This window comes from Neolamprologus multifasciatus, chromosome 19 (genome assembly GCF_963576455.1).
Source record: "Neolamprologus multifasciatus chromosome 19, fNeoMul1.2, whole genome shotgun sequence".
Classification (NCBI taxonomy): Eukaryota; Metazoa; Chordata; class Actinopteri; order Cichliformes; family Cichlidae; genus Neolamprologus; species Neolamprologus multifasciatus.
Genome location: NC_140457.1, coordinates 19022047 through 19038347, shown reverse-complemented (window position 1 = coordinate 19038347; position 16301 = coordinate 19022047). Strand labels below are relative to the sequence as shown.

General features: G+C 42.4%; 1 protein-coding gene across 7 annotated transcripts in view; it reads right to left on the bottom strand.

The window, feature by feature from the left end:
- The window catches only part of unc79 (unc-79 homolog, NALCN channel complex subunit), a 35193-nt gene that overhangs the window by 7132 nt on the left and 11760 nt on the right, over window positions 1-16301 (bottom strand). For 4 of the 7 annotated variants that reach the window (XM_085142766.1, XM_085142767.1, XM_085142771.1 and 1 more), the window contains 22 exons: window positions 16037-16227; window positions 15724-15847; window positions 14763-14903; window positions 13353-13568; window positions 12833-13060; window positions 12475-12616; window positions 12011-12090; window positions 11740-11888; window positions 11457-11614; window positions 10122-10303; window positions 9399-9600; window positions 9108-9293; window positions 8454-8522; window positions 6324-6661; window positions 6038-6220; window positions 5807-5885; window positions 3784-3867; window positions 3439-3588; window positions 2069-3322; window positions 1171-1272; window positions 667-783; window positions 81-183 (listed from right to left, as the gene is read on the bottom strand). In XM_085142766.1, the coding sequence (XP_084998892.1) occupies window positions 81-183; window positions 667-783; window positions 1171-1272; window positions 2069-3322; window positions 3439-3588; window positions 3784-3867; window positions 5807-5885; window positions 6038-6220; window positions 6324-6661; window positions 8454-8522; window positions 9108-9293; window positions 9399-9600; window positions 10122-10303; window positions 11457-11614; window positions 11740-11888; window positions 12011-12090; window positions 12475-12616; window positions 12833-13060; window positions 13353-13568; window positions 14763-14903; window positions 15724-15847; window positions 16037-16227 (4478 nt within the window). The remainder of the gene's footprint in view (window positions 1-80; window positions 184-666; window positions 784-1170; window positions 1273-2068; window positions 3323-3438; window positions 3589-3783; window positions 3868-5806; window positions 5886-6037; window positions 6221-6323; window positions 6662-8453; window positions 8523-9107; window positions 9294-9398; window positions 9601-10121; window positions 10304-11456; window positions 11615-11739; window positions 11889-12010; window positions 12091-12474; window positions 12617-12832; window positions 13061-13352; window positions 13569-14762; window positions 14904-15723; window positions 15848-16036; window positions 16228-16301) is intronic. The other 3 variants (XM_085142768.1, XM_085142769.1, XM_085142770.1) reach the window with 3 other exon arrangements.

Below are 16301 nucleotides of genomic sequence, written 5' to 3'. Positions count from 1 at the left end.
GATTGCCTTTCTCCAATAAATCAATAATAGTTTGACTTTAATACAGCTTGATAGATATAGCTACTAAGTGATTGATTCACCGGTCAGACATCGTGGTAGGCTGCTCATCAATGAACTCCTCGGGTGCAGGGACGAACATGCTGACTGTGCTTGGTGCTGAGAGGAGACTGGTCTTCGTAGGACCTACAATGGAAAAATATCAGTCATAAAAAACATTTCCTTTTCACCTTGTAGCACACAAGAAATTTGATTTAAGTTTAGATTCAGTGTATTTATTTAAATGACAATATATTCAGATTAGCTCAAACAGAGATTTTCAAATGAGGGTACTAATACTGCCTGTAATAGGGCATGTACATAAGAGGGCTTTTATTGTAATTTAAAAGCCCTCTTACATCATCATTCCTCTTACATCATTCCTAAAATAATATAACTGACTAAAATTAGTTAAATAAAAAAGATGTAAATTTGATGAATCACATTTTATAGTCAGTTTTCAGTGTAATGGCTATAAAAACATATAAAAACATCACCATCTATTAGGAGGTGTTTTACTATCCTCTTCTTTTAATTTCAGTTAACTCTCATGGGTGTCTGGTGTTCTTGTGTTATTATGTCACTGTCTCCTCAAAACGTTATAACTGAAAAATGTCCACAGTGACTAACCTGTTTCCCAGGTGCAGATGTTGTGTGGTGCGCTGGACTGATGCTCCAGCTGTCTCTTCATAAGCTGGCTCATGGTTAAAGCTCCCAGAGAGCCTCGTTTCACCTGCCGGTACTGAGCTAGAGGTCAGAGAAAGACAAGAAAACAGTACCTGGTTTTAACTGTCTGTATAACTCATTTCAGTCTAACCAATAAGGGTTACACTTTAGGTCATTTAGCCCTAGTCCTGATTAACTAAACCATTATTATAGCAGATTCAAGTTGCACTAGTTAGAAATTAAAGCTTAAAACATTACATATTGGTATTTTTTCCTGTGTAGTTAAAAATGTATATTATGTGATGTTAATTTAATGTTTCAAGCTCCATTACAAAATTGTAAAAAGTGAATCAGAGACAAACATATAAATAATAGGTTATGGTATATTAGACATCGCACTAGTAATACACAAAAAACAGTTTAACTGAAGTCAGTGAGGAGATGATGTAGTGAGTTTTTGGCTCCTACTTGACACTGAAGAGCGATGACTTGTTTCAGGTATAGCAGCTTCGAGTGTTGGTGCTGAGGCAGATTCTCGTGGCTTTTCCAGGGTAGACATAACTTTGTGATCTGCAAGGCATCAGAATATATACCAGAAGTCTTCCAACAATAATCAGTAAAACAATACATAGATGTCTAACATTTTTAAGTGATAATTTAAGAGAAAAAATGTTATATGAAGTTTAGCATGTTGTTACATAATCTCAATAGAGGCATGATTTGGTGCCATGTGGGCAATTAAAGTGCAATAAAAATCTCATTCAGTCTTTTACTTTTACATTAAAACCTCATTGTATAATTGGAAAAGTACACACACACACAAACATGAAAAGGGGCAATGCATGGTAGGAGTGGTTAGTATTTCTGGTAATGAGTGATGATCATTTCACTCTGATGACAAAATAAAGCATTTCATAATAAAAGAAATGCAAGAAAACTGATTTTTTTAAAACAACAATAAGGAACTAAAGAGATAAAATAATAAATGAATAATATTCAGAGTTAAAAGTTGTAAGTAGAGCAATGTACAAAGCTAATTTATAAATGGCTGGTTTAGGCAGCATCTCTGTAGGATTACGTCACTAAGAAACAGCTGATGTGAGTCAGCCGAATATAAATAAACTGTGACAACACCTCAGGATTGTCTTTTTCTGGCTTAAAGTAGAACTTATGTGTAGTAAATCAGCTACAGTGCTTTAAGTTTAGCTGGAATTATTCTACAATAGTTTGATCTCTTAAAATATTCACTTTTGACCAGACTTGTACAAAAAGTAATAAATAAGATTTTACAAGATTTTCTTAAAAGAGTATTTTGAAATCCACAACAGCACGCTCTGGTTTTTGTTCACGTGTCCTTTCTCTTTACCTGTTTCTGCGGTCTGCTCAGCACCCAGCTTGTCGAACGTGTTGAACGAGATGTCCAGGTATTCCCTCTGGATGGCGCTCACAGCTATCTTCCTCTGTTTACGCTGTCGGGGAACAATCTGGATTTTAAACTCAGCTTCATCATTCTCATCTGCGTTGTCAGGTTTGGGGTCGCTGTCTGCTTCGTCGCCCATATCGTCTTCCTCTTCATCGTCCCCATCCCCTTCTTCTTCGTCATTGCTGTTGCTCTTGCTCTTCTCTGGTGAGGAAGGCGGCTCCGCTTTGTCTTCGGGGATGTCAAGGAAGATAGTCCTGCCAGAGGGACTGGTGCTGGGTCCTATAAGAGTCCTGATTTCCTCCGGGGTCGCACATGTGTCATCTAGCGAGGTGACAGGGACATGTGGGGACTTTCTCAGCAGGTCTCTCTTCTGCTTTAAGGTCATGGGGCTTTCATGGGAGATGTTCTCTGACCGGTCAGGGAGCTCCAGAGAGGTGCTGCGAGGCAATTTCTTCTGTGAGCACCCCCCTCCCACCACAAGCTCTGGGGTCTTTTTGTCAGTGGAGCAGTCCTCCACACTCACCTGAACAACGGGGGACAGTCGCAAAGTGTTGCTGCTTGCAGGAGAAGCTGAGACTTTTGGACTCCCACTAAACTTGGAGCCTATGATGGTGTTAAGATCAAACTCCTCATCACTTTCCACAATCCTCAGAGGTGGTAGCGGTTCAAAGACCAAGGAGTCGCTGTCAGACATGGAGAGCAGCGAATGCTTTTCTGGAATTGAGGTGCAGTCAGAGGAGAGGTCAATCAGGTCTTGATCATCCTTTCCCTGAGCTGATCCCTCTAAAGAGCCCTGATCTGTTTTGTCATCAAAAGTCTCCATGCAGCTGAGCCGGACCTCTGGTATGACGGGCTTGGAGATGTCAGACTGGCCGCCTCGAGAGCCCCGTCGGTCCACGGGATCAACCCGAACTGAAGAGCCATCAGAGGATCCTATCCCATGATACCTGTTGTGGGGAGTAGTAGAGGATGGGGGCAGGACTACAGGGAGCACCTGCATGTCGCAACGATCAATGCAGGACTTCCGCCGATGTTCGTCCAAACTGAAGAGGATGGAATCCGTGTTGGAAATATCCAAAGACTTCTGCTTGTGGATTGCCTGTAGCCTCTTTTTCCTGGTGCTCTCCTCCCGCACGCAGTGCAGGATGCTATCCTGAAGGGCGCTAGCTTCACGGTACTCTGACAGCTCAATTTCACCTGATGCAAGGAAAGAAAATGAGACCGAATCACAAAAAAATATTATTGTATGATAAAGACTGAATCAATTTGCTTAATATAGAGCGCACTTGACATTGAAAGCCTCTGCCTCTTACTTCTCTTGGCATTCAGCTCTACCGGCTGGTATTTCACAGACTTGCTGCCACCAATTCTCTTCAGGCGAGCAAAGAAGGTCTGTGACTCCTTGTTAGCAGCACCAGTCGGCGTGTCATGGACGTCTGACTCATCAAATACACTGTCCTCTTCTAATGTGGAGAACAAATATGCGAAATGTACTTGAGCGCTGCATTAACGTAGCATTAAAAAGTCATAATCTGCCTGACTGAACAATGTCTTTTCCCTCCTAGCGTAACGATCTATGACATATATCATATTATCATATTCTAATCATCACAGAAGTCTACTGCTGATACAGACAACGCATTTGTTACTTTTCCCACCTTTTTCTTTCTCGCTATAGCGGCTGATGTTGGAGTTGTCACTGTAGAGTGGTCCTGCTGTAGCATGGGGGCGACAGCTGTGATTAGGGTTGCCAACTCCCTGAGAAATAAATAAGGGACACCTCGTGGCCAGGGCCGGGCGACCCAGTTGTCTTCACCCTTCCCAGTGTGGTGAATTTTTTAGCTCTTTTTTTGTGTGTGAAATTATTTTTTTAACCATTTGACTTGAATTTGATTTAAGTAGATGCGTATTCTTTGTGATATCAAGACATGGGAAACAAAAATCATTTAGGCATTTATTTTTAGCTCAAAATGACAACATTAACACAATAAAACAGGTCTCTTTCTTAAACAGAAGCCTGTCATGCTTAACTTTTGAGAATAAAAGTAAATCTTTCTTTAAAAGAACTCTGTCCTGCTTAACTTAAAATTATATAAATTAATAGAAAACAATAGAAAGAAAAATATTCTTGTAACAGTGCACATTTAGTGCATTTAGTGCAATTGGCTTCAGTAGAGGCATTATTTCAGCTTCTGCTCCCGTTTGTAAACCCACTTGTTCCCATGATTACGCATCATAACTCATCATCATTATTCATCTATGTATTACTTTTATGTATTACTCATCTATTTGTTGCAATATATCCTTGCAGTTGTTTATTACACAAAATAAATTATATTATCACACTTCTGGCCACATAGCGCTGATATTCACTGCACATGCCCATTTTAACCTTAACCAGAGGGTTTAAAAACAAACAAACCAGTGTTTACCATATCTGCTTCTGCCGTGGCCTGGTGGACAAAAATTGGTTAAGGGTTCCCCGAGCTTTCACGCCCCTCCTGTTCTTCATGTGCCCACCATTAGAAGCATGCCTATGGAAAAAGTGCGCCGGCACACAGTGCAGTGCGCTTTATAGGTGTTTTCCTTTTCCCATTCCTCCCTGTTCTTTTGCAGCCTTTTTTTCTTTCTCTGAGAGGAACAAACATTGCTGGGCTAATGCCTGGCTCACACTCTGCGATTTTTGGCCCATTTTGAGCCGATTTTTGAGTCGTGCGACCAATTTGGTGATCGGCCCGATTTTGGCCTTCATCGTGCATCGTGTAGTATACGTGGGGTAACGAGAAGCGATTAACACCTCACGATCATCAATCGCTCGTGAGGGTGTCACCACAGCCGCTCACACTGCGCACGCGGAAACACGTAAACGTCGGTGAAAAAGACGGAGCAGCAGTGCAGCGTGTGATCTGGACACAAGCGATGGAGGCACAACTTGTAGAACTTTGGAAAGCTCATCCGAGCCTTTTCGATGTGGCATCACCAAATTATCACGACCACAACAACCGTGAAAATAGTTGGATTTACATCGGTGCTCAATCACAGCTGATCATGTTTTTCATTAGCAATTTAGCAAAGCTGATGGTGGTGTGTGTCTGTGTGAGTGAAAGACAGAGAGGGAGAGCGAGCGACAGATTTTCTGTTATAACCTTCATTTTATGGAGGCACAGTGTGACTCAGGTCGCATCAGAGCATCGGGCGGTATACTGTGAGACCCTGCATCGTGACCTACGAACTTCTAACCCCTGCGAGCCAATCGTGCAGTTTGAAAATCGCACAGTGTTTGCCCAGCTTCAGGTGTACTGTCGTCTGAGACTTGCACCGCAGTGTCGGCGTTTGTTTCCCTGTTGGCCATGCTTTTTGTTGTGGTCATCTGTTGTCTTCCGGTATTTTCTCCGCAAGCGACCTTTCCTCAACCAATGAGATGAGCGGTAATCTGAATTGTCATACTCGAATTGTCATAAGTGTGCTGTCAGCTCATTGGTCACAAAGCAGGAGCGGGGCTGGGAATTATGTTTTCAAACAAAGCGTTAATTACATTAAAACTTATAGACTACTTTTGATTCTCACTGTATTACGGGACAAAGTGCGTCCCTTTTCAGCTCAATACGGGACGTGTACTTTTGTTTCTAAATACGGGACGATTCCGTTTTTTAAGGGACGGTTGGCAACCCTAGCTGTGATACTGTGCATTCAGTGTGTTGATGGTGATGTGGATCAAATGGAGGACCACTTTACTGCCATCCATATCTCTGTAAGGGTACTACGGTGCATAAAAACAATGTAAGCTCATTTTGTACAAAAGATTGAAGAAAATATGTCACGAAAACATAAAAAGAAATATCTTAGAGGTTAGGTGGCATTATGTAGCAGACTCAATGTACAGTTATTCATGCAATAAAAAATATTAAGTACCTTGTAAAGGATAACAAGAAGTGCTTTGAGCCACATCTGCCGAATGTGTGGTTTGAGGGCCCACAGGGAGCAACGAGGAGGCTGCTGAAAATAGTGCCTCAGCTGGGGACACGTGCAGTACTTCAACACCTGGACCACAAGAGGGAGCAGCTGCTTTCCCAAACCGATATTGTAGTCCAGTACCTGTGAGCAAATAAGTTAAATTCACTGGCAGTTGCGACGTTCAGGTACTCTTTTGCAATAAGCCTAATATGCAGGTGCAAACATTTGATTATATTTCAGTTACTTGTGCAATGCCAGCAATGAAGGCGTTGAAGCAGGTGGAGGTGCGCATCTTCTGAGGTGCAATCATGAAACAGCCTTCCTGTTGATCATACCCCAGCAGCACATACAGATGACGCTTCACTGTGTTGAAAGCCTTGGCACTACCAATATCTGCCTCAGCACTGCTTTGGTCTTTGGCCATAAATTTCATGAGGACCATGATCAGCTGGTGAACCGTCTGGTGATCGACGCCGGCGTTCTCAGGGAGCAGGTCTCTGATGATGGTGTCGTCCTCGGGAGAAGGGGTCTGGCCTGCAAGAGGGGCTGAAGCGTCAGGGTTAAAATGCGGGAGAAAACGTGCTGCAGACAGGGAGATAAGATGGGGAGAGGGTAGGGGTGCGGTAGCAGGGAGGATAACAACACAGAGGTGGAGGGGTGTCAGCTCATCCTGTCCATTTCTCTGCCAAGAGAGTTGGAGCCATTATCATGCTGTATACATACATCACTACAATGTGTTCATGGAATATGTAAATGGGGTAAACGCACAACAGACTGTCTAGTTTTTTGTTCCGTGTCAGGATTGCTTTAGCCCAGAAAGTAGGATGAAAGAACAATGACTGCCACTATAGACCATACATTATTTTTTATGTACAATAAAGTGCAAAACTCTTCAGCCACCCCTCATTTCTTTATATTTTGCAAAGAAAATAGGCATAGTGACTTATTGAAATATGTGAAGTCATATACATGGAAATAAAGTTTGTCAAACTCTAACAAGCTTGAAATTCAATATTTGGTATGACAAACTTTTATTCTCCACCACAGTCTAAACTCTCTTATGGAAGTTTTAAGTAGTCTTCACAAATAGTTCTCCGGGCTTCTTGAAGGAGATTCAAAGCTCTTCTTTGGATGTTGGCTGCCTTTTGTTTCATTCTCTGTCAAGATGATGCCACACTTCAATAATGTTGATGTCCAGGATGTGTTCCACTGTGTGTGTGTTTTTCCATGCAGGTATGCTTTTACAGCACTGCAAATATCTTTGGGATCACTGCAATGCAGAAAATAAAGCTGCTGCCAATCAGATGCTTTCCAGAGCATCCAAATCTGACAACACTTTTCTGTGTTCATAATTCCATCAATTTTGACAAGATCCCTAACGCCACTGGCTGAAATAGAACCCCAAGCCATGACAGGGCCCCATGTTTTACAGATGGCTCTTGTACCTCTCTCCAACCTCCTCCACAGATGTTCACCATGTTAAGGATTCATCACTCCATAAGTCGTTGCTACTGATTCTAAATCCACTTCTTGTGTAATTTGGCATAGTTACCCATAGTTAAACAAGTCTTTTCTGCTTGTTTAAAGAAATAGGAACAAATTAGGTGTTTTTGCACCAGGCTACAGGTAACAAAGTGCCTAAAGATAGAATTTAAAATTGGTTCTTTGCTAAGAACTCTTTGATCGTGGCTCAAAGAGTTGGCAGTTCGTCTTGTAACTGGAAGGTTGCCGGTTCGAGCTCGGACAGTCTCAGTCGTTGTGTCCTTGGGCAAGACACTTCACCTACCGCCTACTGGTGATGGCCAGAGGGGCAGATGGCGCGGTATGACAGCCTCGCTTCTGTCAGCCTGTCCCAGGGCAGCTGTGGCTACAACTGTAGCTTGCCTCCACCAGTGTGTGAATGTGAGAGTGAATGAATAGTGGAATTGTACAGCGCTTTGAGGGCCCCGAAAAGCGCTATATAAATGCAATCCATTATTATAATTTGTTGGTTATGTGTAGACACAACACTAGTTCATCATGTCTTTTTTATGCTTGATTGATTCATAGATCATTGTTACATGGCTTAACATACTGTATATATAAAACTAAACATTCATCTAAAAATGGCCGTGTACAAGGATAATGAGTAAAAGATCTTTCAAAGCAACGTTTGAAAGACCTTCAGAAAGCCTGGAGAACTATTGCTCAAGAGCACTTTAAAAAATTATTGACCGTCCAGCTCCTTGGAAGCAAAATACAAGGAAATGAGGGTTGTGTTGAGAATTTTCAATAATACTGTATAATACTAGATATTTAATATTTGAACATAGTTTTCATGAAAGTCTTACTGTACTTTTTCTCCAGTATGATGAAGACTTGGAATGTTATTTACCTGGCAGGACTTTCTCTATCATATCTCCCAGTGTCGGGGCAGAGAGCTCTTGCCTCGTAAGCCTTAGAGCTAAAAACCACATATGAAGAGCAAGATTTAGGAGAGCGTACATGGGAGGTAGCACAGGACACATGTCTGAGCTTCATCATCATCCAACACATATGCGCACACAAAGAGACGTGTATACTTTTGATTTAAAGGGCGTGAAATCCAAATGTTATGATTGAGGGCATTTGGATCAACCAGATAAACCGATTGTGTTTGAAGGCAGCACGAGTATCTCAGAAACTCAGACAGCCTTCTGTGGAGAGCCACAGATAAAACATTTAAGTGAAATGAGCGTCGGGAACATATAAGTGAGGAGAGAAACATTAGGAAAATGGAACAGGACCTTGGTCAAACAGTATTTGCAAATAGAAAATGATTCTTTCTTTCTTTTTAAAGGCAATGATCATCACTTTGTGACAGAATCTATAATGGCAGGACATTTTCCAAATAGAAAGTTGTTTTTTTATAGACTTCTATGTCATAGCATGTGAGCCAAAGCACTTAAAAAAGTCTCAAATGCTATTTGCAAAGACTTTTTAACAACAGACTTTTTGACACAAGTTAGAAATAAGACTGACAGCCTGACAGCTGATGTCTTCTACTCACGTAGTCGGTTGCTCAGTGACTCAGGGAGTGAAAAGGCTCTTTTAGACTCGGCGTCCGTGCCTCCTTTTACACTGTCACGGAGGGAGCGCACACTCTTCTGCTGATTCCTTGCGAAACGGGCCCGTCGTATCTTCCACATTGCTGTATCACTGAGGTTAGCTACATTGGTTCGTACAGCTGTAATAGCTGTCAAAGAAACAAGGATTGCAAAGCTTACTTGAAGCACTGTTAAGTTGTAAATCTTCTCTTACAGGTGTAAAACATCTGAATGGGGACATGGCAGATACATACTAGTAGGGAAGGGAAACTCTTTGTTGCAGTCCAGGTGCAGCTGAGCCTCCAGAGATAATGTTTCAAAACGGTTGACGAAAAACTCCCAGCTAAGCGCGGGGATGTCTTTCTTCAGAAAGTGCAGGAGTAGGAGTTTACTGAGAATAATGGGACGGTCTCTCACCACAGTGTCAAATTGGAAATCCAGACACAGACATAAGCCCTAAAAATGCACAACAAGTAAAAAAAAAAAAATGGACTGGTTCTTATATAGCGCTTTTCTACTCTGTCCGAGCACTCAAAGCGCTTTATACAGCTAATTCATTCACCCAATCACACCTAAGCGCTAAGTATCTAACATTCATACACATTCACACTCCGATGGAGATGGATGCATTGGAGAGCAACATGGGGTTAGTATCTTGCCCAAGGATATTTGGCATGCAGACTGGAGCAGCCTGGGATTGAACCACCGACCTTCTGGTTAGTGGCTGATCCGCTCTGCCACCTGAGCTACAGCCACCCCAGTACAATCTTTTTACATGGAAAATCCATAAATAAAATTTACAGCTTTCAACACATTGAAGAAACAAAACTACAATAAAGAAACAATAACTGGGAAAATACCAAAACTATAATTAAATGCACACCAACACACCCTGTCTTAGTGAGAATGCTTAATTTATTTATCCTTCACGCGAAAAATAAACAGAAATTTTGTTGCTAAAAACAAGAGCAAAGTACCTGAAGGGATGGCCTCTTGATTGTGTCCAGTAGCAGCCTGGCCCTGGTGGCCACAGCAGGGTTGACATCCTCCACAGAGGCCAGGAAGCAACAGAAAGCGTGAGCCAAGGCATACTTCAGTAAGTGGTTTTTTGTCACTGCACCAATGTCCAGGAAACGACACAGCACTGCTACCTTCTCGACTGAGAGGATTTCGTGAGAACAGAGAGAGAAATAAATTACTGCTGCAAACAAAGATGGAGCAAGTGAGCTGCCAGATGTCTTCATATAATTACCACGATTCAATAAACAGAATCAGCCCAGAGGTCACAGAGGAAGATGACTGAGATGAGTTAATGTTTTACTAAATATTTGTCTTCGCACAATGTGGTGGTAAAACCAAATGCTTTTTATTTTTTAGCAAAGGCGATGCTTTCAATAAATAAAGTGATTTACTTATCATTCCTCAGATTAAAATCTAAAAATAGACGCTGCACTCTTATACCCATAAGCTCTTAGCCAATGTGGTGTTGAGTGCTAGGTGTCGGTGTGGGCGAGTGTGGGACCGTGCAGTGAGTCAGAACACTAGTTGACTTCATTTAGGAATATATTACATGCATGTGTAGATTTATACCAATATTTCTACCCTACTAAATGGATATAATGACATTAGAAGTGCTCATTGGTCATGACACAGATCAACAGCATCGCAAGCTGACATTATGATGCATCAGTTCACTACTTGGACAGAGCAAATAGCTCCTCTCTGCCAATCACAATGTGAAAAAAACCCTCATTAATCCCACAATTCCTCTTTGCTGCCTGTACCAAGGTAACCATGGCAACACATAGGGGAGATGTGGGCAGGCAGTGGTTTGGGAAGTCTATTATATAAGCAGATCCTCCTCTCCTCTTCCTGGCGATCCTCTTCATTTACAATCGCATCCACAAAGACAAACCATTAAGCCAGCAGTCCCCAACCCCCGGGCGTCGGACCGGTACCGGTCCGTGAGTCGTTTGGTACCGGGCCGCGAGAGTTGAGGCTCAGGTGTGAAATGTAAAGTTTTCAGGGTTTTTATCGGTTTTCAGCATTATTTTGTTATCGTTTTTATCATTTACTCGGTTTTCCTGGGTCTTTTCACGTGTGTTTATTTTGCTGTATTTATCCGCGACACCTTAAAGGCCGGTCCATGAAAATATTGTCGGGCATAAACCGGTCCGTGGCGCAAAAAAGGTTGGGGACTGCTGCATTAAGCCAAAGATATCCATTTTTGATGATCATATCTGCACATGAAGCCGCAAAGTGGTCGCAGACACTGAAATTCTGAAATTTAACGCTGTTACTTTATGACTCACCGGCTTCAAATCGTATTTTCCAGTCTTTGCTGTTGAAGTTTGTGTTGATGAGGTTCCAAAAGATGTCTGCCCCGTGTGACAAAGACAGGGCGTGGAGAAGCTGTGGCACGGCCAACGAAGCCAGCTGGCAAAACTCTGATTTCAGCATCGACCACAGACTGAAAACAGAAGAGACAGAAGCACAAATGACACTTAAGGAGTTAGCACAATTAAAAGCTGTAAACAAATGTATGCATGAGTTCAGTGTTTTTTCTGCATGAGGAGGAGTGTTCTCTGGACACACCAAGGGATGAGCATCTTCTCCTGGATGTAAGCCAGAAACTGCGGGTGATCCTTACAGGCGAGGTATAAACACTCTCCGTGAAGACACAGGATCTTCAGGCAGTTCAGCATGTTGAACAAAATATCAGGCTCCTCAAACTTTGACATTTCCTGAAAATGCAGAAGACGTGTGTGACTCGCAGTGTAACACATATGCACTCAAATAAATCGAAAGTAACATTTTTGAATGCCTCTAGTCTTTGATTTGATATGCAGTTATTCAGACCAAGCACCTGCAGAATGGTGTATATGAGCTTCAAAGACACAGGGAGCTGCTGGTAGGAGAACTTCTTATCAGAGTTATTCTTCATTGCTGGAAAGAAAGAGAAAAAACAATTGAACTTTTAATTTTGCCTGTACTGTGGCAAAAAACAAGGAAATAGCTCATCCTGTTCTGTCCATCAAAAACAATATCTACCAAGCCTTCCTGCATACTCACAATATCTCACTGGGTTTCTGAAATTTTCTATGGCTTCATGTATATCACTGTTTCTCAGATTTGGTATCAAACTGTTAAACTACTAAACTGTATTAGTAGTAGTCAAAAGTCACAAGTGTCAACTAGCTTAGATATACATCAAGTCCAAAATCCAGTTAAAGTTAAAGTCCAGTTAACCCTTAAAGGATGATTGGTATTCATCTGGCAGGTATTATTAATTTAAACATCAAGTTTTAAGCAGAACTGATCGATACACACCTGCGTGATCAGGAGATTGGCTGCTGGGGTTGTCGGTGTGCGTGCCACTCGGGTTGTCTCCTTCCTTGCTTTCATTCTCCACCCCGATGGAGAAATCTGGTGGAGGGGTAAGCAAGGTTTCCTCCAAACAATCTGTGGGCTCCTGTGGAGGAATGAGACTTGTTGGAGCTGAGTGAAAGGCATGCTTTATGTTGTGTGTTTACTCCTAAACAAAGGTAGCACAATTTGACACACTGTTGTTTTTGGCGCTGTGGTTTGGGACACATGGAGCTACATGCACTCATTCCAAAGCCCTGCCTGCCTAATGCACAAGGTTAATTCAAAGTTGATGCATAAAAATGCATGCTGTGTGTCTCACCACCAGGCGTATCTCTTCCCGGGGGGTCAGCCTCTCCAGGAGCTCACAGCCCAGCTGGTAGCACAGGATGCTGGATTGGCACAGGCTGCACTCTAGGGCCTTCTCATCCTTCTGGCAGGTGTGTGAGCCACCCCACGGGGCCTGGAAGACATTGTTGATGATGCCCACGATATCCTTCCCCAGGCTGCTGTCTAGACCCAGCATCACACCGTCATCCTGGAGCTCCATCTGGGACAGCGGGGGGGAGACGACCATAAAAATAGAGGAACAGAAATTAGAGCACGACACACAAATCTCAAGATCCCACCGGTGGGTATTATTATCATTGTATAGTGTGTCATTTTTCTCTACATGAATGACTGAGAAGAGTGACTTGCTTAAACTAGACTGTATAATGTGAAAATGGCTGTACAGTAAGAAGGTTTATAACATGAGGGCACACAAAAGAGAAGCATCAGACACAGAACTTTAATCGCAATTAAAAACATGCTTTATAGGTTTTCATCAGGAAGGTGGTCACCTGTTTTAAGATGAGGTCAAACATCAGAATGAAACAGCCAAGGTTCATGTCATCGTCATCACAATCCAGGTCCAGGGCGCAGTGACCAGCGGCATGACCCAGGTTTTTAAAAGGGCTGCAGCGAAGAGGGCTGCGGAATGGGCTCCGGAAGGGGCTGGGAAAAGGGCTGAGAGTGTTGTGCTGGCCTCGACGTCCTGGATCTGACACCACACTCACCTGTGAGAAAGGAGAATAGTCATTAATATGTGTTTCTGTTCAGCTGTTAGGGTCACGTTAAAATGAGACAGAAAGCGTTGCGAGGCTGTAAATGTCAGTTAGACTTGTGTATATCAATATGCATCACATACCTTTTTCATTATGTTATGTTACATTTTATTATGTGGTCCACAAACAAAGGTGTAAATAAAAGATCTATTATAAGTAATAGAAAGGCAATGCTTGCAAATATTTGAAAAAAAGCTGTCAAAATATTATAAACTGAGCATTTGCGGCTTTTATACAACAATTACGCCGTGCTCGAAGCTACGCCTTCTCCTCATTCCTGATGTCTCTGTGTTTATGTCCATCTTCGTCACTTCTAATGTTGTCAGCTCCCTCTCTGTGTGTGTTTATGTGTTTCTGCCAGAGTGTGGTGCTCCAACTCTCCTACTTTAATGCCTCATCTGCACAACTGGGAGCCATTCACTAATCGAGCTCGCGCAGTATATAAAATCTGCCAGACTGTTCACTAATCTCATACACAATGGCATCATGAAACCTTGTAAACTGACTCCTAGTATATTCTCTTTAACAGTACAAATGATATATCTTCTCGTAACTCAGACACACCAGCTCATGCTCTATGCACATGCTGCCCTCAGCAGCCTGACCTGCTCTCTTAACAAGTGCTACAGCAAGCTGTGTTTGCTGTGTACAGCAAACACCATCCTGACAAAAAGCAAGGTATGACAGCAAATCTCACAAAGCATGTTTACATCTCCTAAAGTTAAACGTGAAGTAATACAGCAGGATCAGCTGCACGTCGACTCTAACTGGAGCCATCTGTGCGGATGTGTGGGTGTCTTTGAACATAAATTTATATTACAGCCAAATTCAATTAATCCCTTGAAGAGAGCTATATTTAGATATTGATGGTTGCCATGGTAACATACAGTCTATTCCAAAATGAACAGTGGAAAATAGAACCAAGAAGAATAAAAACGTGTACACCCCTAATCCAAAAAACACATCGACAGACAAAGCGCTAATAATAGCTATTCAGCTGATGATCTGAGCACAGTGAGGTGATGTGTTCTGATCTGTGTTGTTGTCAACAGCCACTGAAATGAATGACAACAAAAGGCTGAAAATGGGGATTGATGTCTTTTGTCTTATTCTTAGGAGTATTTTTAGCATTGCGGTCCTCCTCACCCTGCGAGCTCCAGTGTTGCCAGTCAGATCTGACACGCGTGCCTTCCTCTGATTGGCCAGTTCCTTCAAAGAGTTCACTCCATCGGAGAACATCCCAATCAGCAGCTGAAGAGGCACCACGATGTCCAGCTCCGACAGCACCTGAGCTCCAACGAGACACACAAAAATGTGGATAATTTATTTATACTTGCTACTTGTGTGGTCTAAATCATAAACCAATCAGTCGGTGATAACCGTAACCTGAACCCTATGGTATCAATTCCATAAATAGTTCTGGGGACAAACAGACATTCAACTAACACACAGGATTTTTTCCTTTTCTCCAAAACATTGGGTTAATGTTAGAAGGCATCACAAGGTTAATATACTTCTCACAAAGTAAATAGATTTGGTGTTATTACTTTTTGTCATCCTTAAAATCATACACTTGTAAATTTCTGCATTACAGTTACTTTGAATACATGCAGGTTTATAACTCTAGTCTATTTTTTGTGAATACTGGGCGGCGTCAGTTAATATCTTAAAAACTTTGGCTAGTAATATAAAAGCTCCGTATCTGGCAGAAAATTAGACTGCTACCTGTGTGACTTTATCACAACACATGCAGAGAAAACATTAAACTGAAGCCCAACTTCTGTATTTGCTGTGAACATGACCTGTTTACTCCAGCTAAATTAATGCAATCTCTTGATCACAGTTGTGAGAGAAAACTTGAAATTGATCCATGTATACAGGGCGGCAAGCTGTGAGTGCATATGGGATGAAAGGCAAAAACCCTCCTATCTCCATCCGTCTCATTCTGTGACCCAGATCCATATTCAGCAGGGCCCCTGCCCAGACTCTCGCACTCTACGACAACCTGTGCAATTCACACCCACTGTGGATAGAACGGCGGGATGAGAACTTGACACAGGACGGCGTGTTTCTGTGTGCTTTCGTGTGTTTGTGTGTGCATGCTTACATGAAGCCACAGCAGAGCCTGCTCTTGCACAGACGCGGGGTAGCCAGAGAATCTGCAGCTGATGAAGCCAAACATTTCCTCCATAGAGAAGGGAAGTGGGCACAGCTCAATATCAAACATCTTGCTGTGAACAGAATAGCAGCAGTACCATATAAATTCATCTACATAGCGATCCTTTGATAGTGTTACACAATGAGTGATGCTAACTTGTAATATTTTGAGTGTTTGTTTTTTTTTGCTGCAATTTTACTGCAATCATCTCTGCCCACTGTATGCAATATATGCCATGAACAGTTAAGGGAGATGGATATACCTGAGCACTTCCCGGAACTCTTTGAGCTGGTTGTCGGGCACCTCAGTACGGATGGCCTCCAGCCACTCAGGCATAAAGCACTCCCACAGTGGCTGACTGATGACGTTGTAAGGTATTAGACACAGGATGCGGTTCAGACCCTCTTTCAGCTGTGTCACTGTGCTACATGACTTATCCCAGTAACCGCCCACCTGAGAAAAATGTGCATAGACCAGTTTAGATCACCTCAGTGAAAACTCTCCTTCATGTAAGGTATTAAAATCCT